We start from the raw sequence: 17,001 nt of genomic DNA on the forward strand, positions 1-17,001 counted from the left end.
GGTAACATTTGCAAAGTGCTTCGTACAGTGCCTGCTACATATTAGACACCTAAGAAATGCTTGTTCCATTCTCTCTTCCTCCTCAGTACTCTCTCCACTCTGGGTTTTCATGACATTCCTCTCTCCTGCTTTGCCCCGTAACTGTCTGACCATTCCTTCTCAGATTCCTTTCCTAGCTCATCACTGACATCATAGCCCCTAACCATAAGTGTTCCCTGAGGTTCTGTCCTGGGCCCTCTTTTCACCCTCTAGACCAGACCTGCACAATCTGGGGCCCACCAAAGAATTTCGGGCGGCCTGGGAAAAACGTAGAGGATGTTTTCTTCTACATTCCTAGGATCCTCTGGTGGGCCCCAGGTTGTGCAGGCCTGCTCCAGAGCCTCTATCTTAGTTACCTCATTAAGTCCCATGGGTTTAACCATCACCTCTATGCAGATGATGACTCCCAGATCTAAATCTCCAGCCCCAATCACTTCCCTGAGCTCCTGTTCTGGATCACCAAATGCCTGTTGTGCATTTCACCCTGGATGAAACATCTGACATCTGAAACTCAACATGTCTAAAACTGAACTCTTTCTCCTTCCCCATAAACTCTTCCATCTTCTCAACCTTCCTCTTTCTGTCAAAGGTACCACCATCTTTCTGGTGCCTGCTGTCTGCAGCCTTGGAATCATCTTGGCCTCTTAGCTCATCATCCACAGAGCCAATTGGTTGCCAAATCTTGCACAACAGCTCTCACCCAGATTATTCCAATTGATCTCCCTACTTCGGTTCTCTCACCACCCCAACTTCATCCTCCACATGACTACCAAAACACTTTTCCATAAATGCAGATCTGACCACGTGACCCCCACTCAACAATTCCTACTGCCTCTGGGAATCAAATGTAAACTCCTCTGTTTAGCTTGTAAAGCCCCACATACTTTGCTCTAATCCATCTTTCCAGCCTCCCTGGACATTTCGCCCCCCCCCCCACTCTGCAAAATAGTCAAGCTGACCTTTCCTCTGTTCCTTACTCATGACACTCCATGTCTCTTTCGCACTGACTGTGCCCGAGGCCTGAAATACACTTCCTCCTCCCCCCTCCTTCTTTAAGATGATTCTCTGTTATCATCTTCTGCATGAAGCCTTTCCCGAACTCCCAACTGCTAGAGCAAACTATCTTCTCTTTAACTACTTTGTACATATTTGTATTTATTAACTTTATATTCATGCTGTATACACAGCACAAATACAAAGTCAATAAATACAAATGAAAACTCATTCTTTGTAAAGCCAACTGGTGGTGCAGTAAATAGATAACTAAGCCTTAGTCAGGAAGACCTGAGTTCAAATCCAGCCTACTAGCTAGAAAAACTGTGCCTCAGTTTCTTCATCTGTAAAATGGTGGCAAATAAGTGTACCAACCTCCTAGGTTTGTTGTGAGGACCAAATGAGATAATAATTGTGAAGTGCCTGGTACACAGTAGGTGCTATATAAATGCTTATTCTCTTACCTTCGGCCTACTAGAGATTGTTTCATTCTTTCTACTTGTATCCCTAGTGCCTAGCACAGTGCTTGGCACATAATACTTGATAGATTAGTCATCCATTAGTCATCCAACTCTTCCTGAAGACCTCCAAGGAGGGAAACTCACCACTTTCCAATTGATTCCGTTTTTGGACAGTTTCAATTCCCCTCACATCTAGCCTAAATTGTCTTCTTTGCAACTTACATCCATTGTTCCTGGTTCTGCCCTCTGGGGCCAAACAGAACACGTCTAAGTCTTCCTCGACACAACAGGCCTCCAAGTACCAGAACACAGTTATCATATCGCCCCAAGTCTTTTCTTCTGCAGGCTGAACATGCCCAGATCTTTCAACCAATCCTCATATGACACAGACTCCAGGCCCCTGACGATCCTGGCTACTCTCCTTTGGACCTTCTCCCACTTATCAAGGTCCTTCTTAAACTGTGACACCCCAGACTGAACACAATGTTCCAGATGAAGTGTGGTGAGGGCAGAGGACAGACTTTCACTTTTATACCTCTGGAAACTATAACCCTCTTACCTTAACCCAGCCCCAGATTATACTGGCTTTTTGGCAGTCATATCACACTGCCAAAAACTTACAATTCAGAAGTGCTGTCAAACCATATCTCCCCATCTCGTCCTGAAGCGTAGGGGTGTAAGACTTGACATTTATCCTAATGAATTTCATTTCTATCATATTAGGCTTAATGTTCTAACCAGGGGTGCAGAACCTGTGCTCTCGAGGCCACATGTGGCCCTCTAGGTCCTCAAGTATGACCCTTTGAGGTCAAACTTCACAAAAAAAATCCTCTTATTAAGGAGATTTGTTTTGTGAAGTTTGGATTCAGTCAAAAGGCTGCACCCGAGGACCTAGAGAGCCACATGTGGCCTCGAGGCCACAGGTTCCCCACTCTTGTATTTAACCTGTCAAGTTCTTTTATATCTTAACACTTTCATCCACTGCTCTCCCTCCCAGCTCTGTGTCACCCACAAAGAGGATAAATGTGCTGTCTGTGCCTTTATCTAAATCACTGATAAAAATGTTAAACAGCACAGGCCCAAACACAGACTCCTGGAGCATAACTGTATTATCATCTAATTATCCATGGTGGGCATTTAATAAATGTCTGCTGCATAAACAAAAGAATGGAGAGATATGTTCACCAACATATACCAGGATAAGCAATCATCTTAACTAAGAAACGGCTAAGTGAATAAGTGAATGTGATAAGGACCCCAGGGCTGGATTAAGGTAAACTCCAGGAGACAATATTGTGGTCTAAATGTCCCCAAAGCTAACTTAATCTCAGGTGGCATTAATAGAAGTCTAGTTTCCAGATCCAAGGTGGTTAATAGTCCCACTGTATTCTGCTCTGGGGTCAGGCCACAACTGGAACATCATATTCTGATGTAGGTGTCACATTCAATGAAGACAGTTCCAAAGTGGATGAATCCAGAAGGACAACCAGGAGGACAGGGGAAGAAAGGCCAGAAAGGTGCCTGAGAACTATACTAATAAATGGGAATGTTAGTCAACAGAAAAAACTTGGGGTCAGGGAAAGGACCTGCAAGTTATCTTCGAATGTTGGAAAAGCTATCACGCACAGGAGCGATGAGGCTTGTTCTGTGTGCTTCCAAAAGACCAAACCAAGACTATTGGACTTAAGTTACAGGGGTTTAGGCTTAACATAAAGGGCTTCCTTATAGAGGAGAACTCACTGATGGCACTAGAACTGACTGTGCTACTTGTTGGGGATCTTGTAGGAGGGATTTTGCATCAGGTTTGGGAGGTGACAATTCCTGACCTTTCAGGGCCCCTTCAACTCTGAGACTCGTATGAATCTCAGGACGATTCTGATTCTTTGTAATGAGCCTCACAATGTTAAAGCATGTATTAGGTCCCGATTCTATTTGTCACACTAAGACATTCTGGTTGCCTACCTTCCCACTTCTTCCTAAATTTTTCCTCACGTTCCCCAGTAGCTGATCCATGGAATCCACATTCCACACTTACCCAATCTGCTCAATCAGCTCCCGGGCCTGCGTGATGATATTGGCTCCTGTGAAGCAGACGATTCCTGCCATCTCCATGGAATACCATCGAGCCCTGCAAAGGTGACAACCGAGCAGGTATATCAGGTAGTGAGGTCACTGGGCAGGAAGACTATCTGTGCTGGAGGGCTGACCCCAAGAGTAGTCAGAGGAGGTAAAAAGAATCTGGGGAGAAAAACCCAAACAACTCATCTCCCAGCTGTAGGCAGAAAAGGCAAGACTCATGATTCTAGAGAATGACCACTCCTCTCATTAGATTCACGACTGCCTCTCTGGGGGCAGGAGAATAAAGTGGCAAATCTCTGAGGCAGAGAAAGGAGCAGATTCTTTGAGGTCTCTATGCAGAGACATGCTCTCCAGAAAAGAGACACCCTCTTCTTCCTGCTTTTCCATGGGTGTCGATATGTCCCAAACTATCATCACCTTTGCTCCTCCCCCCTACCCCCACCCCCGGTTATTCCTTTCAACCTCTCTATTTCTGTTGATGACACCACATCCTGCCAGTCATCCAAGGTCAAAACTCCAGTCATCGCCCTGTAGTTTCTGTATTTCTGGCACCCACCCCATTTATTATGTCCCACCATACCAGGGCCCTTCTTCCTCATTGGTGACTCCCTCCCCAGGACTACCATTTTAGGAATGACCCCAACCACACTTCACCTCACTCATGCCTGGACTTTCTCCAGAACCCTCCTTCTCTTCTGCTGCTGCACTGCTCCTCTGTACCCTCCCTACCCCCCTGGAGTCTCCCTTCCGTACAGCCTTCCCCCATCAGAATGGGAGCTTCCTAAGGAGAGAGACTGCTTCCTGTACTGCTATCCTCAGTACACAGCACACTTACCACATAATCACTTGATAAAGCCTCTATTTAACTATCTTTGCAATTACTACAGTTGAGGGGAGTGGGTCTCGGTTGGCACTTGTGACCTCATACTCCAATATTACAATCGGTAAATTTTCCTTTTCTCTAATAATTCTCCCTAATAATACGCTGTCCCAGCCATCCCTACCAAATTATTCTTACTGAAGTGCAGCTCCAATCGTGGAAGGCGACATGGTAGCGTGGTCACTCTAGATCTGGAGTCACTACAGTCAAGCTCCAATCCCAGCTCTGCCACTTACCACTCCAGTTGGGAAGGTTACAACCTCTCCAGGGCCCACTTTCCTTGCCTGTTAAATGAAGGAGCTGCAATAGGAGCTGTTCTGTCAGGTCCTTTTGAGTCCTATCCTGTGATATCTGCCTCACCAGGCTGCGGGGAGGCTCCAATGAGGTGATGCATGCCAGCACCAGACAAGCCTTCAGGTGCTCTGTGTAGGTTGTTATTATCCTATGTCACCTCTTGTTCAGAAATCTTCGCTGGCTCCCAAAGCCCTCCACCTCCTCACTTCAATCTGTCCTTTCAGCTTCATTTCTTACCGCTTTACTACACTCCCAGACTCCAGTCAAACTAGGCCGCCTGTCATCTCCCAAAGAGGTCCTGAGCTCTTCCTAGACACAACTGGCTCATCCTGGAATGTTCTCCTCCTCCCCATTTCTGCCTATTGGAATCCAGGCTCCGCTTCAGTTCCACCTTCTGCAGGAAGCCTTCCCTCATCTCCCCAAGCCAGATGTCCTTCTTTTCCCTGAGCTCTTTCAGCACTTGGACCTCACAGATGTCATCAGCTGAAAATCAGGGGAAAGGGAAGAGATATGGAGCCCGTTAACGAGGAGAAGGGAGCTCCCTGAGCTGCACCCACGTACCCTTTGCGCATCACATAGCCATAGAAAGAGTTGAGGATACACTTGTGAGCCAGCTGCAAGGAGTCATACAAGATCTCCATGTTCCTACATCGCTTGACTTCAGCAGCGTCTCCCATCTCAGTGGCAGCAGATAGTTTTTTCTTCCATACCTGAGTCAAGCACAGAGAAAAGTCACCCCTAACAGGCCTTTCCCTTTAAGCTCAATGGATTCATAAGTCACAAGACAGTCGCTGAAAAGGGGAAAATGAAAGGAAAATGCTTCAGTCTCATTTCTACATCTTGTGAAATTAAGTAATACTGAATTTGTCCAGAAAACTGACTTCGGTGAAGTCCCAAACCTGGTAATTAATAGGAAAAGTTGTATCTGCAGGCACCTGACATATTGTCCTAAAGTTTTGATCTGAAAGTCACTCCCTGTCCTGGGTTCTGGGGAAAGTATTTTCCCACTAAGAGACTTTTTGAAGGCTTTTTTCAAAAATAAAGGTATCATTACACCTTGTTCATCCAGTTTCCTAGCCCAAATTTTACTAAAAGCAAACCAGAAACAAATGAGGGAGCTGCTGCTAAAAGGCAGACACCAAAGTCCATTAATACAGAGCAAAATTCTAGATGTTCATAAGACACCACTAAGTCATCAAGAAAAGATGAAGCCCTGTCCCAAATTCCCATGTTCCTCTGCAGTAATGGGCTTCAGTATCTGCCTTTAGCTCTGCTGTTACCCCTGTGCTTCAAGGAGGGGGAGGCGTTCCACTTAGGTGAACTTTCCAGTTCACTGAAGCTGAGCAAGTCAAGCCCTCCAATCTTTCAGAAATATGCTGTCTACTTCCTTGCCTTGAATGGAGGAAGAAAACAACACATTTTAGACAGATTCCTATCAAAAATGCTTACAATGAACATAGTTTTACTGCCTGAAGGGCTCAGCTTTAGAAAATCTGCTTAATGAAGTGAACACGTCACTCCTGGAGAATCCTCATTAAATTAGGAATCCCTGGGAACTATCCTAGATCCTTCTTGCTCACTGTGTTAAACACATAAAAAGTAGAAGCACTCAACCCTAAGACCCCTACATTAGCACCTCAGGATAATAGTAATAACAATAATGATGACATCATGATGATGATAGCTAACATTTAATCAGCATCCACTTTGTGCCAGGCACTGTGCTAAGAGCTTTACAAATATTATCACATTTGATCCTCACAACAATCCTGGGAGGTGAATCCCCACAATTACAGATGAGGAAACTGAGGCAAATAGAGGATACACGAATGAAATTCTCTGTCTCTAAAGATAAGAGATCAGAAACATTCAGCCCCAAAAGCCTCCACTGCAGGAAGCCCTCACTGAGACAGGTTCATATCACACCCCTGATTGGCTCTTCACTTCTCAAAGCCCAAGGAACTGAAGGTCACTGTCCACCTGTGTGTGGCCATGGAGAAGAGGTTCAGGGTGGGGCCATCAAGACTGAGGGAGCCCAATCGGTGAGGCAAACCAGCCCAAAGGTTCTCAGGTCAGAAGGGGGAGATTTCAGAAATAGGACCCCACTGGGGCCTCTCCCAACACACTCCCTCCAGGGCCTCCAAGCAGGCCGTAGCCTCCGTACCTTATGCAGTCCTTTGAACTCATACCGTCGGTCTCGGAAAGCTCGGACTGTGTCTACGTAGAAGGAGTTCTCCCGCTGGCAGATGGTGGTGAGGCGCTCCTCCACTTTTGTGATATGGATCTTCTTGTAAGCTTTCCGGCAGTAATCTATATCACAATGAAGACACAGGACGACCAGCTGAGAGAGAGAATTCATGCTTCCTCAGCGGGTCGCAGAATCCTATAGTGACAAAGGATTATCAAGGCCATCTAACCCACCCTGTATCTGAATGGGATTCTCCCAAAAGATTAAACAACTGGGGTGAAGGATGACTGTCCAGATTTCAGTACTTGAGAGAGACCCTAGCAGGGCACAAATGGGGCAGAGAGGCCAAGGCCCATCACTGCCACTGAGAGAAAGCCTAGTCTTATAGCAATACCAGTTGTACAGGCATCCACTTAGGGTAACTGAAGGAAGAAGGTAGGATGCACCTTGACAGGTGCAGTTTAATTAGGAGACTTTGTAACACATTAAGAGTGTTTCTAATGTAGGAACCCTGATGTTAGGAAGACCACTAACAAACTACTCGCCTGCCAGTCGTTTCTTCTCATATTTAGCCTGCTCTTCTCGGGACAGCTCGTGAAATGCCCGGGCTGGTTTGTCTGGGAACAATGGAGGAAACTTCTCTGACTCCAGCTGCTGCTGAATACGATGATACTCACTGCGGCTGGCTGGCACTAGCAAGAGGATGAAGGTAAAAAAGGTCAGAGGATCCAAATCCTTGACAAGGCAGCTGTCTGTCCGATGAAGAGAACGATGACCAAACACTTACTGAACTCTCCCCTCCACTGCCAGGTCATCTTTCGTTGACAGTTAGCACCTGGTTTGTTAAAGTCACAGGCAGCACATGTGGCCTCATTCACTATAGCAGAAGGCTAGACATTCAAAAGAGAGACAGACAGACAGAATGAAAGCTTTGATTAAACAAACTCCCAGCGGTTCAAATAAGAGAAGCTTGTCCTCACCTGCAACCTGTTAGTAAGGATAATATTGGGGTACATGGCACCCACATCCAAGTGGTATATGAGAGGACACTCAATTCGATTGGGTACATCCTTAAGAGAGGTCAGTTTGTTCTTAATTTCATCACACACCTACAGAAGGAGGAAAAAGAAACAGAAATTGAAAACCAAAGCAGAAAGATGGCTGTCTAGGGGCTATTCCTTTGAGGAGCCAAAACTCAGGTACAAGTTACGCTCCCATGATCCTTGGCTAAACACAATTCAAAAAACATTTATTTAACACCAACTATACATGTATGCAAAGGCCAGTGGTCAGTACCAGCATCACAGACAGACATGACAGCCTGTGTGGACAAAGAGCATGCAGTCTAATGGGAGGGACGGATGAGTACGCCAATAACTGATCCTTGTGAAAATGTGGCAAACGTAAAGAAAAGCCATAAGCAGAGTGTGATGCAGAAAGGAAAATGGATTACATGAAATTAAAAAGATTTTATACAAACAAAACTAATACAGCCAAAATTAGAAGGGAAACAGGAAACTGGGAAAAAATTTTACAGCAAATTTCTCTGATAGAAAGGTCTCATTTCTCAAATATATAGGAAATAGAGCCAAACTTATAAAAATACAAGCGATTCTCCAATTGACAAATGGTCAAAGGATACAAACAGACAATTTTCAGAAGAAATCAAAGCTATCAATAATCACATGAAAAAATGCTCTAAATCACTATTGATTAAAGAAAAGCAAATTAAAACAACTCTGAGATACCACCTCACACCTATCAGATTGGCTAACATGACAGAAGAGAAAAATGCCAAATGCTAGAGAGGATATGGAAAAATTGGGATACTAATGCATTGCTGGTGGAGTTGCAAACTCCACCTATACCCAAAGGGCTATAAAACTGTGCATACCATTTGATCCCACAACACTACTACTAGATTTGTATCCCAAAGAGATCAAAGGAAAGAGAAAAGGTATTATTTGTACAGAAATATTTATAGCAGCTTTTTGTGGTGGCAAAAAATTAGAAATTGAGGGGATGCCCATCAATTGAGGAATGGCTGAACAAGCTGTAGTGTACGATTGTGATGGAATACTATTGTACTATAAGCAATAATGAGCAGGATGGTTTCAGAAAAACCTGGGAAGATTTATATGAACTGATGCAGAGTGAAGTGAGCAGAACCAGAATAATATACACAGTAATAGCAATATTGTGAGAATAATCAAGTATGAAAGACTTAGCTACTCTGATCAAGACAATGATCCAAGATAATTCCAAAGGACTCATGATGAAAAATGCTATCTACCTCCAGGGAGAGAACTGATGAACTCTGAATACAGATTGAAGCTACTTTTTTTGCTTTATTTTTTGTTTTCTTTTGCAACATGGCTAATTATTTTGCATCACTTTACATGTATAATCAATATATTGCTTCACTTCTCAATGGCAGAAGGGAAGGAGAGCTTTGGAATTTAAAATTTTTAAAGTAAATGTTTAAATTTTTTTTACAGGTAATTGATAAACATTTAATGAAATAAATAAAAATGTGTTTTAAAAATGAGAAAGAAAATAAATTAAAAACAAAAAGCAGAGTGTGATGGGAAATTTGAGGAGGCAGAGATCCCTTTCAGCTCAGGAGAGGGCTTGTTGTCAGGGAAGGCTTTGGGGAAAAAGTAGCAACTTAGAAGGGAGAAGATTCAACAAAGAGAAATGGAGACACGGGGGACTGCACTATGAACAACGGCACAGAGTCAGAGAAGGCAAGATAGAAATAAGGGAAGGAGAGTAGTCCTGTTTAGGAGAATAGTACCAGATGAGGACGGAAAGGTCGGTTGGAACCAGACTCAGAAGGGCCCTAAAAGGCAAATCCAGGAGTTTATACTTTTTCTTTAAGTATAAGCAATGAGAACCTACTGAAGCCTTGATGTGAACGATGATATATACAATGCTAAAGGGCCTGTGGGAAAACAGGCGTACTAATGCACTGCTGATGAAGCTAGGAACTGGCCCAAATGTTCTGGAAAATAATCTGGAATTATACTTTAAAAGGTAACTAAACTATACATACCCTTTGACCTAGAAATACTACTACTAGGTGTATATCCCAAGAACATTAAAGAGAAGAAAAAAGTCCCATATACATACAAATATTTATAGCAGCACTTTTTATATAGTAAAAAAGGATTGGATCCCCATCAATTGGGGAATGGCTGAACAAATTACAGAATAAGGACTTAGTGTCAGAGTATTATTACACTATAAAAAATGAGAGAAACTTGGGTAGATTTGTATGAACTGATGCAGAGCAAAGGAAACAAAACCAAGAGAATCTACAAAATGACCAAAATAATGTAAAGAAAAATAACAATGAAAGACTTGAAAACTCTGATCGACACAGTATCCAATCCCAACCTCCAGCCTGGTGAGACACGACTCTTCCACCTTTCAGCCAAGAAGCGATGGACCACAGAGAGGGACGTGTACATTTTCAGATGTGGCCAATGGGATTAATTTTGCTTGACTTGCTACTTGTTATAAGACAAAGGTTGGGGAAGCCACTGGAACACAATAGATGGGGGTGCGGAAAAAGGAGTGAAAATCAATAAAACATATTGTTTTAAATTGTACAGAAAGAAGACTGCTTCTGCAGTGTAAAGGATGGATTAAAGAGGGATAGGCAAGAAGCAGAAAGACCAATTAGGACGCCATTAAATAGTCAGCTAAGAACATTATTTGGCTGGACTTTATTCAAAAAAGAAATAATGGAGGCTAAAAAGGAGGATCCCACCCAACTTCAAACTTCCCCAAATTTCCATTGGAAAACAGTGTCTATAAGTTTCATAAAAGAAGGACAGAGCAAGTCTAAAGTGGGAAGACAAATGCAGGGATCCAGAGTACAATGAACATCCGGACATACATGAGGAGCTGATGGCCAAAGTACACTACTTCAGAAGTTTCTCAAGCCTCCCCACCTTATCCCCCCAGAGGACCCAGGGCTGTTACCTCTTGGAAGTTGGTAACCTGCTCAATGGGCACATTTTCTTCTTCTTCAATAGCATGGCGCATGGTCTTCTCTACGCGCTGCAGCAAGAAGTCAAAGGCTGCAGGATTCTAGCAGAGGAGACGAGGTGATATGATACAGGAAGAAATATTACTGCACTGAACCTCAGCCCCTACGTCAATATGCACCCTGAATCTGCATGATCCAGCTTTTTAAGACCAACTCACGTTACTTGCAGTCTTTGGGGCTATCTCTACTAATACAAGGTCAAATGAATTAGCCTAAACTTTGTACCATAGGCTCCATGCTCACAACATAATCTGCAGGAGCTCTGATCCAGCTTTTTAAAACCAATTCATGTTATTTGTAGTCTTTGGGGCTATCTCTACTGACACAAGGTCAAATGAATTAGCCTAAACTTTGTACCCCTGGCTCCAAGCACACAACATAATTTGGAAGAGTTCTTTAACAATTCCACATAGCAATTAGAAAATATGACCTAATGTGTATGGCGTGCCAAAGCTCTCCTCGTGTTACAGTCATCCTGTGACTAGGGGAGACTGTAAATGTCTTGACAGCAGGGACTATTATTGTCTTTCATTGTATCCCCGATAAGTAGCACAGTGCCTGGCACATGGCAGGCACTAAATGCTTGCGGACTTGACAACCCACACTTCATCCGGAATCCCCCGCCGACCCCCAAAGAGACACCAACAAGGAAGGATGCTGCAGCATAATGGTCTTGACAAATGCTACCCTAGGCACTGTGTGATAACATCAGCAAGGGTCCTAGAATGCGAGGGGACAACAGAGATGATGAGGGAAGAACTACTATCTACTTCAGCCTATTTTGGTTCTTGCCACCCACAAGGCAGGGACATGGATATCCAGACCCCCAAAGCAGCCAAGAGGAAAGCAAAGAGAGCAGGAAAGAGTTGCACCATTTTAAATCGGCAGGGAATGTCACTGCGGAAGACGCCTGATTCCAGTGCCTCCACGTGGCCGCCAACGTATGTCTCTGAGTCCAATACGTGGCCATCTTCAGTCAGTTTGTTGAACTCCTGCTCTTGCTTGTTAGGAAAAACGATGTTGGCATGGAAAGCCTGGACCATCAGCAAGGCCTCACACAAGGTCCCTGAACCCTTCCGAAGGACCTGCAGGGGGAAAACCAAAAGCCTTGAGAATGGCAACATTCCCCAAACCACCAGACCTGCTTCCAATCCAGCCTCTGCAGCCACCATTAATAGGAGAATTCACTGCAGAGACAGAGCCTGCCTTCCCCATCACCACAAGCAACAACTGCATGACTGACTGCCACCAACAGGCAGATGTACACAAAAACCCTATGAGGAACAGTACCCCTTAGACCAGTGGTATCAAAATAGAAACCAGAGGCCACTGAACTTATGTTCCTTATGAAGGAAACTTTAGTGGGCCACATAATGACTTAGAAAACTACATATTATCTCTGTTCTTTTATACTTTTATTTATTTTGTTAAATATTTCCCAATTACATTTTAAACTGGTTCAGGTCACACTTGGGAGTGTTTGGGCCACAGGAGGTCCATGGGCCACATGTCTGGCACCTCTGCCCCAGATCACTGGTCTTGCTTCCAGCCCAGGCCTGAAGGCCTTTATCCCTGAGGAGGCAGCTCCTATGGAGAAGCAGCCAGCTGTCCTCACCAACTGCCAACCAGCTGGTACTCACAGGTAGGCAAGCCTGCCTGGCTGAAGCAGCCAGACCACCAGAGGGAGAGGCAGGAGGCAGCACATGCCAGGGAAGACCAACCACCACCACACCTTGACCACCATCTCCCCTCAGACTTTGATGGAGGCAGCCCACCACCCTGAAATCAAGAGCCTTGGGAACAGCAATGCTTCTGGCTTAATGCCTTCAACTATCCTCCTGGGAAGCAGCCCCTGTGGATATGCAACATGGCAGCTGCCTCTGTGGGTGCCACAGCCACAGCTACCGAAGACCCAGATAAGAAAGTTCTTGTCACTCAAGTCTTCTACACTGTTCAAAGGGTTCAACATCAGAAACCGATATGATTTTATCATCGTAAATGATTATTAAAGAAGCATTACGTTCTGCTTTGCTGCTACACTCTAGGGACCATAGGTCTCTTCCACCTGACTTACAGATGAAACCTTCCAGATGGGCTGTCTCCCCCACTAGAATGTGAGCTCCTGGAGAGCGGGCTGGACCTCTCACTTGTCCATGGGCATCCCCAGGGCTCAGCACAGAGCTATGCACACAAGGGCTCTGTTCACTGATTCATTCCTGTCATTACAGTCTCCAGTTTCGCTTTTCATTTGTTAAGATTCCTACTGCCCTAGATCAGAGATGACGTTCACCAGGAAGATGGAGCGACAGCCACCTTCCCAAAGAACTGCCATCACATCACCGCAGCTGGCTCCATCTTGTCCGGTATAGATGCCGCACCGGATGCCACTAATACAGATACCCCACCCCAAACAGGGCAAAGGTTGCACTGACCTCATCTGGTTCCATGGGGATAATGGTGCACAGAGCAAAGATGAAGGGATGAACATACTTCATATACATGTAGTAGGTAGCCACAGCATCTGATACCGAATATGTGGCTAGTGTCTGAGAAGAGAAGTAAAAAAACCAGAACTGAAAAAACACAGATTAAGTGTGGCTATATCCAGCAGCAGACTCAAAGAAAATCCAAACTACTGGTGAACACCCAGCAATATAGGAGAGGGCGATATGGACCTAACCTTCTGGCCACTTGAGGTAAGTGGGAGGACTGGGAACAGTAAATGTTTATGTAGGAAAAGCAGCCCTACAGAGTGGCATGGCTCCCTTCTTCTAAGCAGTGCGCTCACTGTCCATCTCCCTCAGAGACCCAGGACACTTGATACCCACTGGCCTACAAAAGCCACGGGATTCCATGGTACCTGAGGCTCCTCGGTGGCCATTCGACACATGTCCTCAGGGTCCAACTCCACAGGATCATACCCGAGCTTGGCTTTGGCCGCAGCTTTAAGGTTGTGGCTGCCCACTGGAAGGTAACTGTCCCTCTTTACCCATCTGGAAATGAAAAGAATGAAGACAAATGATCCTGGCACTGGCCCTGGTCCTGAATGCCAGGAAGAGCTAACAAGGGCAGACAACATGTGGGCAGACACCCAAAAGTGCCGACTCCCTATAAGAACTGCATGCAGTGAAAAGAACAATGGGTTTAGAATCAAAGGACCTGGGTTCAAATCCTGCCTTTGCCATTTATTATCTGTGTAACCTTGGTAAAGCACTTCATTCACCTCTGCAGGCTTTACTGTCCTCAGTAAAATGAGACCAGTTGGACTGGAGGCCTCTCAGGTAGGTGCCTTCTAGGCCCCCCTGCCACGGTCTTGTGGCTGGCAGGATAACTCCCTTCACTGATCTGGTCCCTTCTGACCAAGAACCCCACAATCTAGTAGTGTGAGCACAGCACCAGAAGTCCCTTGGTGTGACATTCCTGGGGCAGAAGCCACCGCAGCACCCACCTGAGACAGTCCATGTGGATGCACTGAGAGGACTTGTATTCCCCTTGACTGTCCTTTTGGAATCCAATCTCCTGATGCATACTCAGGCCATGAACTGCTGCTCTGGCTTCAACAAACGGCCTAGGGCAAGATGGAAAGGGGTGAGACAAGGCAAATGGGGAGGGATGACAGCAGAGAATGCTCCTCCTCACATATCTCCTCCTCCTTCACTCACAATACCAAAGGCAGAATGCAAAGAATGGGAAGGATACTGAGACAGGAGACCTAGAGTTAGGTCCCTGCTCTTCCACTTATAAGCTGGGGGATCTTCAGCAGGCCATTTAACCCCTCTGAAGCACAGTTTGTTCACCCATCAAATGGAGATGATCTGCACTCTACCTCCCGTGGAGGGTTAGACATGAAACTGCTATAAAACCATAAAATGTTAAATAACCATGAACTATTATTATATTAGGCAGCTAGGTGGCACAGTGGACAGTGCATTAGGCCTGAAGTCATGAAGACTCATCTTCTTGAGTTCAAATCCAGCCTCAGACACTTACTAGCTGTGTGACCCTGGGCAAGTCACTTAACCCTGTCTGCCTCAGTTTCCTCATCTGTAAAATGAGCTGAAGAAGGAAATGGAAAACCACTCCAGTATCCTTGCCAAGAAAACCCCAAATGGGGTCACGGAGAGTCAGACATGACTGAAAATGACTGAGCAAAAAATATTACATTATTACTAACTACTTTACTAAAAGGTCAATTCTGTGAACAAGGTAAAGGCTGGATACTATCATTCTTCATCTTACAAAAAATGAAAAAACTCATGCATCCAGAATGATGGGACTCCCCTAGAGTATGAACTGCAAAAACTGCAGCAATGTACTGTCTTTTCTTCACTCTACCACAGGTTTCTTGGGTAGAGATAGAGTCCTAGAAGTGAGTCAAGGCTGGCTATCTCTCCCCAGAATGGAATATACTTATTCCTGAGCAGCCCAACCATCCTGTCAGTAGAGCCCCTCTTTAACTCAATTCTTAGTTCCTCACAATTGTTAGTGAAGCTTCCACATGAGCTTCCACATTTACCAGTCAAAAAAGTCACCATTGTAGGTCACCATGATGGTAGGTTTGGTTTCCTGGACGTGTTCAAACCACCTCTGGATTAAATGAGCCTGAAATCAGTAAAAGAGTACAACAGTCAACAACTTTGTCTATTTTGAGAAAACATATTTGCTACATTTTTACTGACCTAGACACTCCCTTGTAGAAAGAACCTCAAAGAACGTGGTCTCTCTCCTACCTCTATCCACAAGGTACTCAGATCCAACCAGGCACTAGAGGATCCAGAAGATCAGATTTTCCCATCAAACTTCCTACCAATGCTTTCTATTGTCCTGTCTGGTTGGACACTGAACACTACTGTCATCTTTTCAAGAAGGAAATGAGAGCCCCCATTCCACTCTGATCCTCCTGACCAGTCACTCCTTCCCAATAGTCACAGGCTAGGACCTTCAACCAATCCTAATTCCTAGACAAGGGCCATTGCCACTCACATCACGAAATGAACAAAGAATCATCAGTTATCAATGGTAATGGAAGATCACTAGGACTTAACATTTGTGTAATCACTGTGCCTTCTAGCCCACCAAGCCTGCTGCACATACCCTCTCCAGACCCCCAATGCCCTCTGACCTACCAATGTACCCTAATCAGCCCTAATCACTCATTCTATATGTTGTCTCCCCCTCCTTGAAAACAGGAACTATCTTGCTTTTCTATTTTTGTATCCTCACTGCTTAGTACATAATTAAGTACTTAATAAATGCTTTTTCATTTATTCATTCCTAGAAAAATCTAACACCAATCTCTCCCATGATGGGTTGATAACTTTACTTTCAGCTAAGTTCAATGAGGTACCCATGGCAAAAGAAGTAGTATCAGTATCTTTTTCTCATATCACACAGTTCTTGGGCATGGGGAGCTCCCTAGGACTGAGAGAGAGCTAAGAATTTCTCTTAAGAAGAACGTGCTTACCTCATCAGGTTCATTGAAGACACAAAAGGGTCCCTCATATTCTGGCTTAGGGGTGAACTCAAAATCTTCAATGTCCTCGGAGACAATCTCCCTGTTGGTGATCAGGTATCCCTAATGAAGTTGGTCAGAAATCTATAGTTAAAAACAGTGCTAGAAAAAACACAAATAAAAACCAACTCACTGCCCAAAAATGTGGCCGGCCATAACTCTAACAGTAACTCCATGACATCCTACCCTCCCAAAGAAGAGACATTAAGATTCAAGCCCTAAGACTAGAGGTGTCCCCTAACCTTCCCACAATGGTTAGGAAGTTGTAACCAATACGACTAGAGGGGATGAATGATTTTTCAGCTTGTATTCTGATTTAGATTTCAAAAGCTGAATGAGGCACTCACCTGCCCATCTACCATGTAAGAGATCATCATAATCTGGTCAGTCTCTGCATCTGGGAACTTGAGAGGCAGTTTGGTTGTTTCAATGTCAAATGCCAAAACCACGGGGTCCTGAAAGTGACAAAAGGTACAGGACTCAGTGGCAATCCAGCTG

The 17,001-nt window shown here is 44.6% G+C and overlaps 1 protein-coding gene across 2 annotated transcripts in view; it reads right to left on the bottom strand.

Annotated features, from left to right (window-relative positions):
* POLE (DNA polymerase epsilon, catalytic subunit) overlaps positions 1 to 17,001 on the bottom strand; it is a 66,899-nt gene that overhangs the window by 37,876 nt on the left and 12,022 nt on the right. For both annotated transcript variants that reach the window (XM_027844177.1, XM_027844175.1), the window contains exons 9-22: positions 16,851 to 16,958; positions 16,456 to 16,566; positions 15,508 to 15,593; positions 14,440 to 14,559; positions 13,852 to 13,984; positions 13,424 to 13,537; positions 11,864 to 12,076; positions 10,925 to 11,032; positions 7,915 to 8,043; positions 7,722 to 7,824; positions 7,480 to 7,626; positions 6,911 to 7,056; positions 5,308 to 5,456; positions 3,529 to 3,621 (exon numbers count right to left, since the gene is read on the bottom strand). In XM_027844177.1, the coding sequence (XP_027699978.1) occupies positions 3,529 to 3,621; positions 5,308 to 5,456; positions 6,911 to 7,056; positions 7,480 to 7,626; positions 7,722 to 7,824; positions 7,915 to 8,043; positions 10,925 to 11,032; positions 11,864 to 12,076; positions 13,424 to 13,537; positions 13,852 to 13,984; positions 14,440 to 14,559; positions 15,508 to 15,593; positions 16,456 to 16,566; positions 16,851 to 16,958 (1,760 nt within the window). The remainder of the gene's footprint in view (positions 1 to 3,528; positions 3,622 to 5,307; positions 5,457 to 6,910; positions 7,057 to 7,479; positions 7,627 to 7,721; positions 7,825 to 7,914; positions 8,044 to 10,924; positions 11,033 to 11,863; positions 12,077 to 13,423; positions 13,538 to 13,851; positions 13,985 to 14,439; positions 14,560 to 15,507; positions 15,594 to 16,455; positions 16,567 to 16,850; positions 16,959 to 17,001) is intronic.

Source organism: Vombatus ursinus, unplaced genomic scaffold, assembly GCF_900497805.2.
Source record: "Vombatus ursinus unplaced genomic scaffold, bare-nosed wombat genome assembly UNPS02014935.1, whole genome shotgun sequence".
Taxonomy (NCBI): Eukaryota; Metazoa; Chordata; class Mammalia; order Diprotodontia; family Vombatidae; genus Vombatus; species Vombatus ursinus.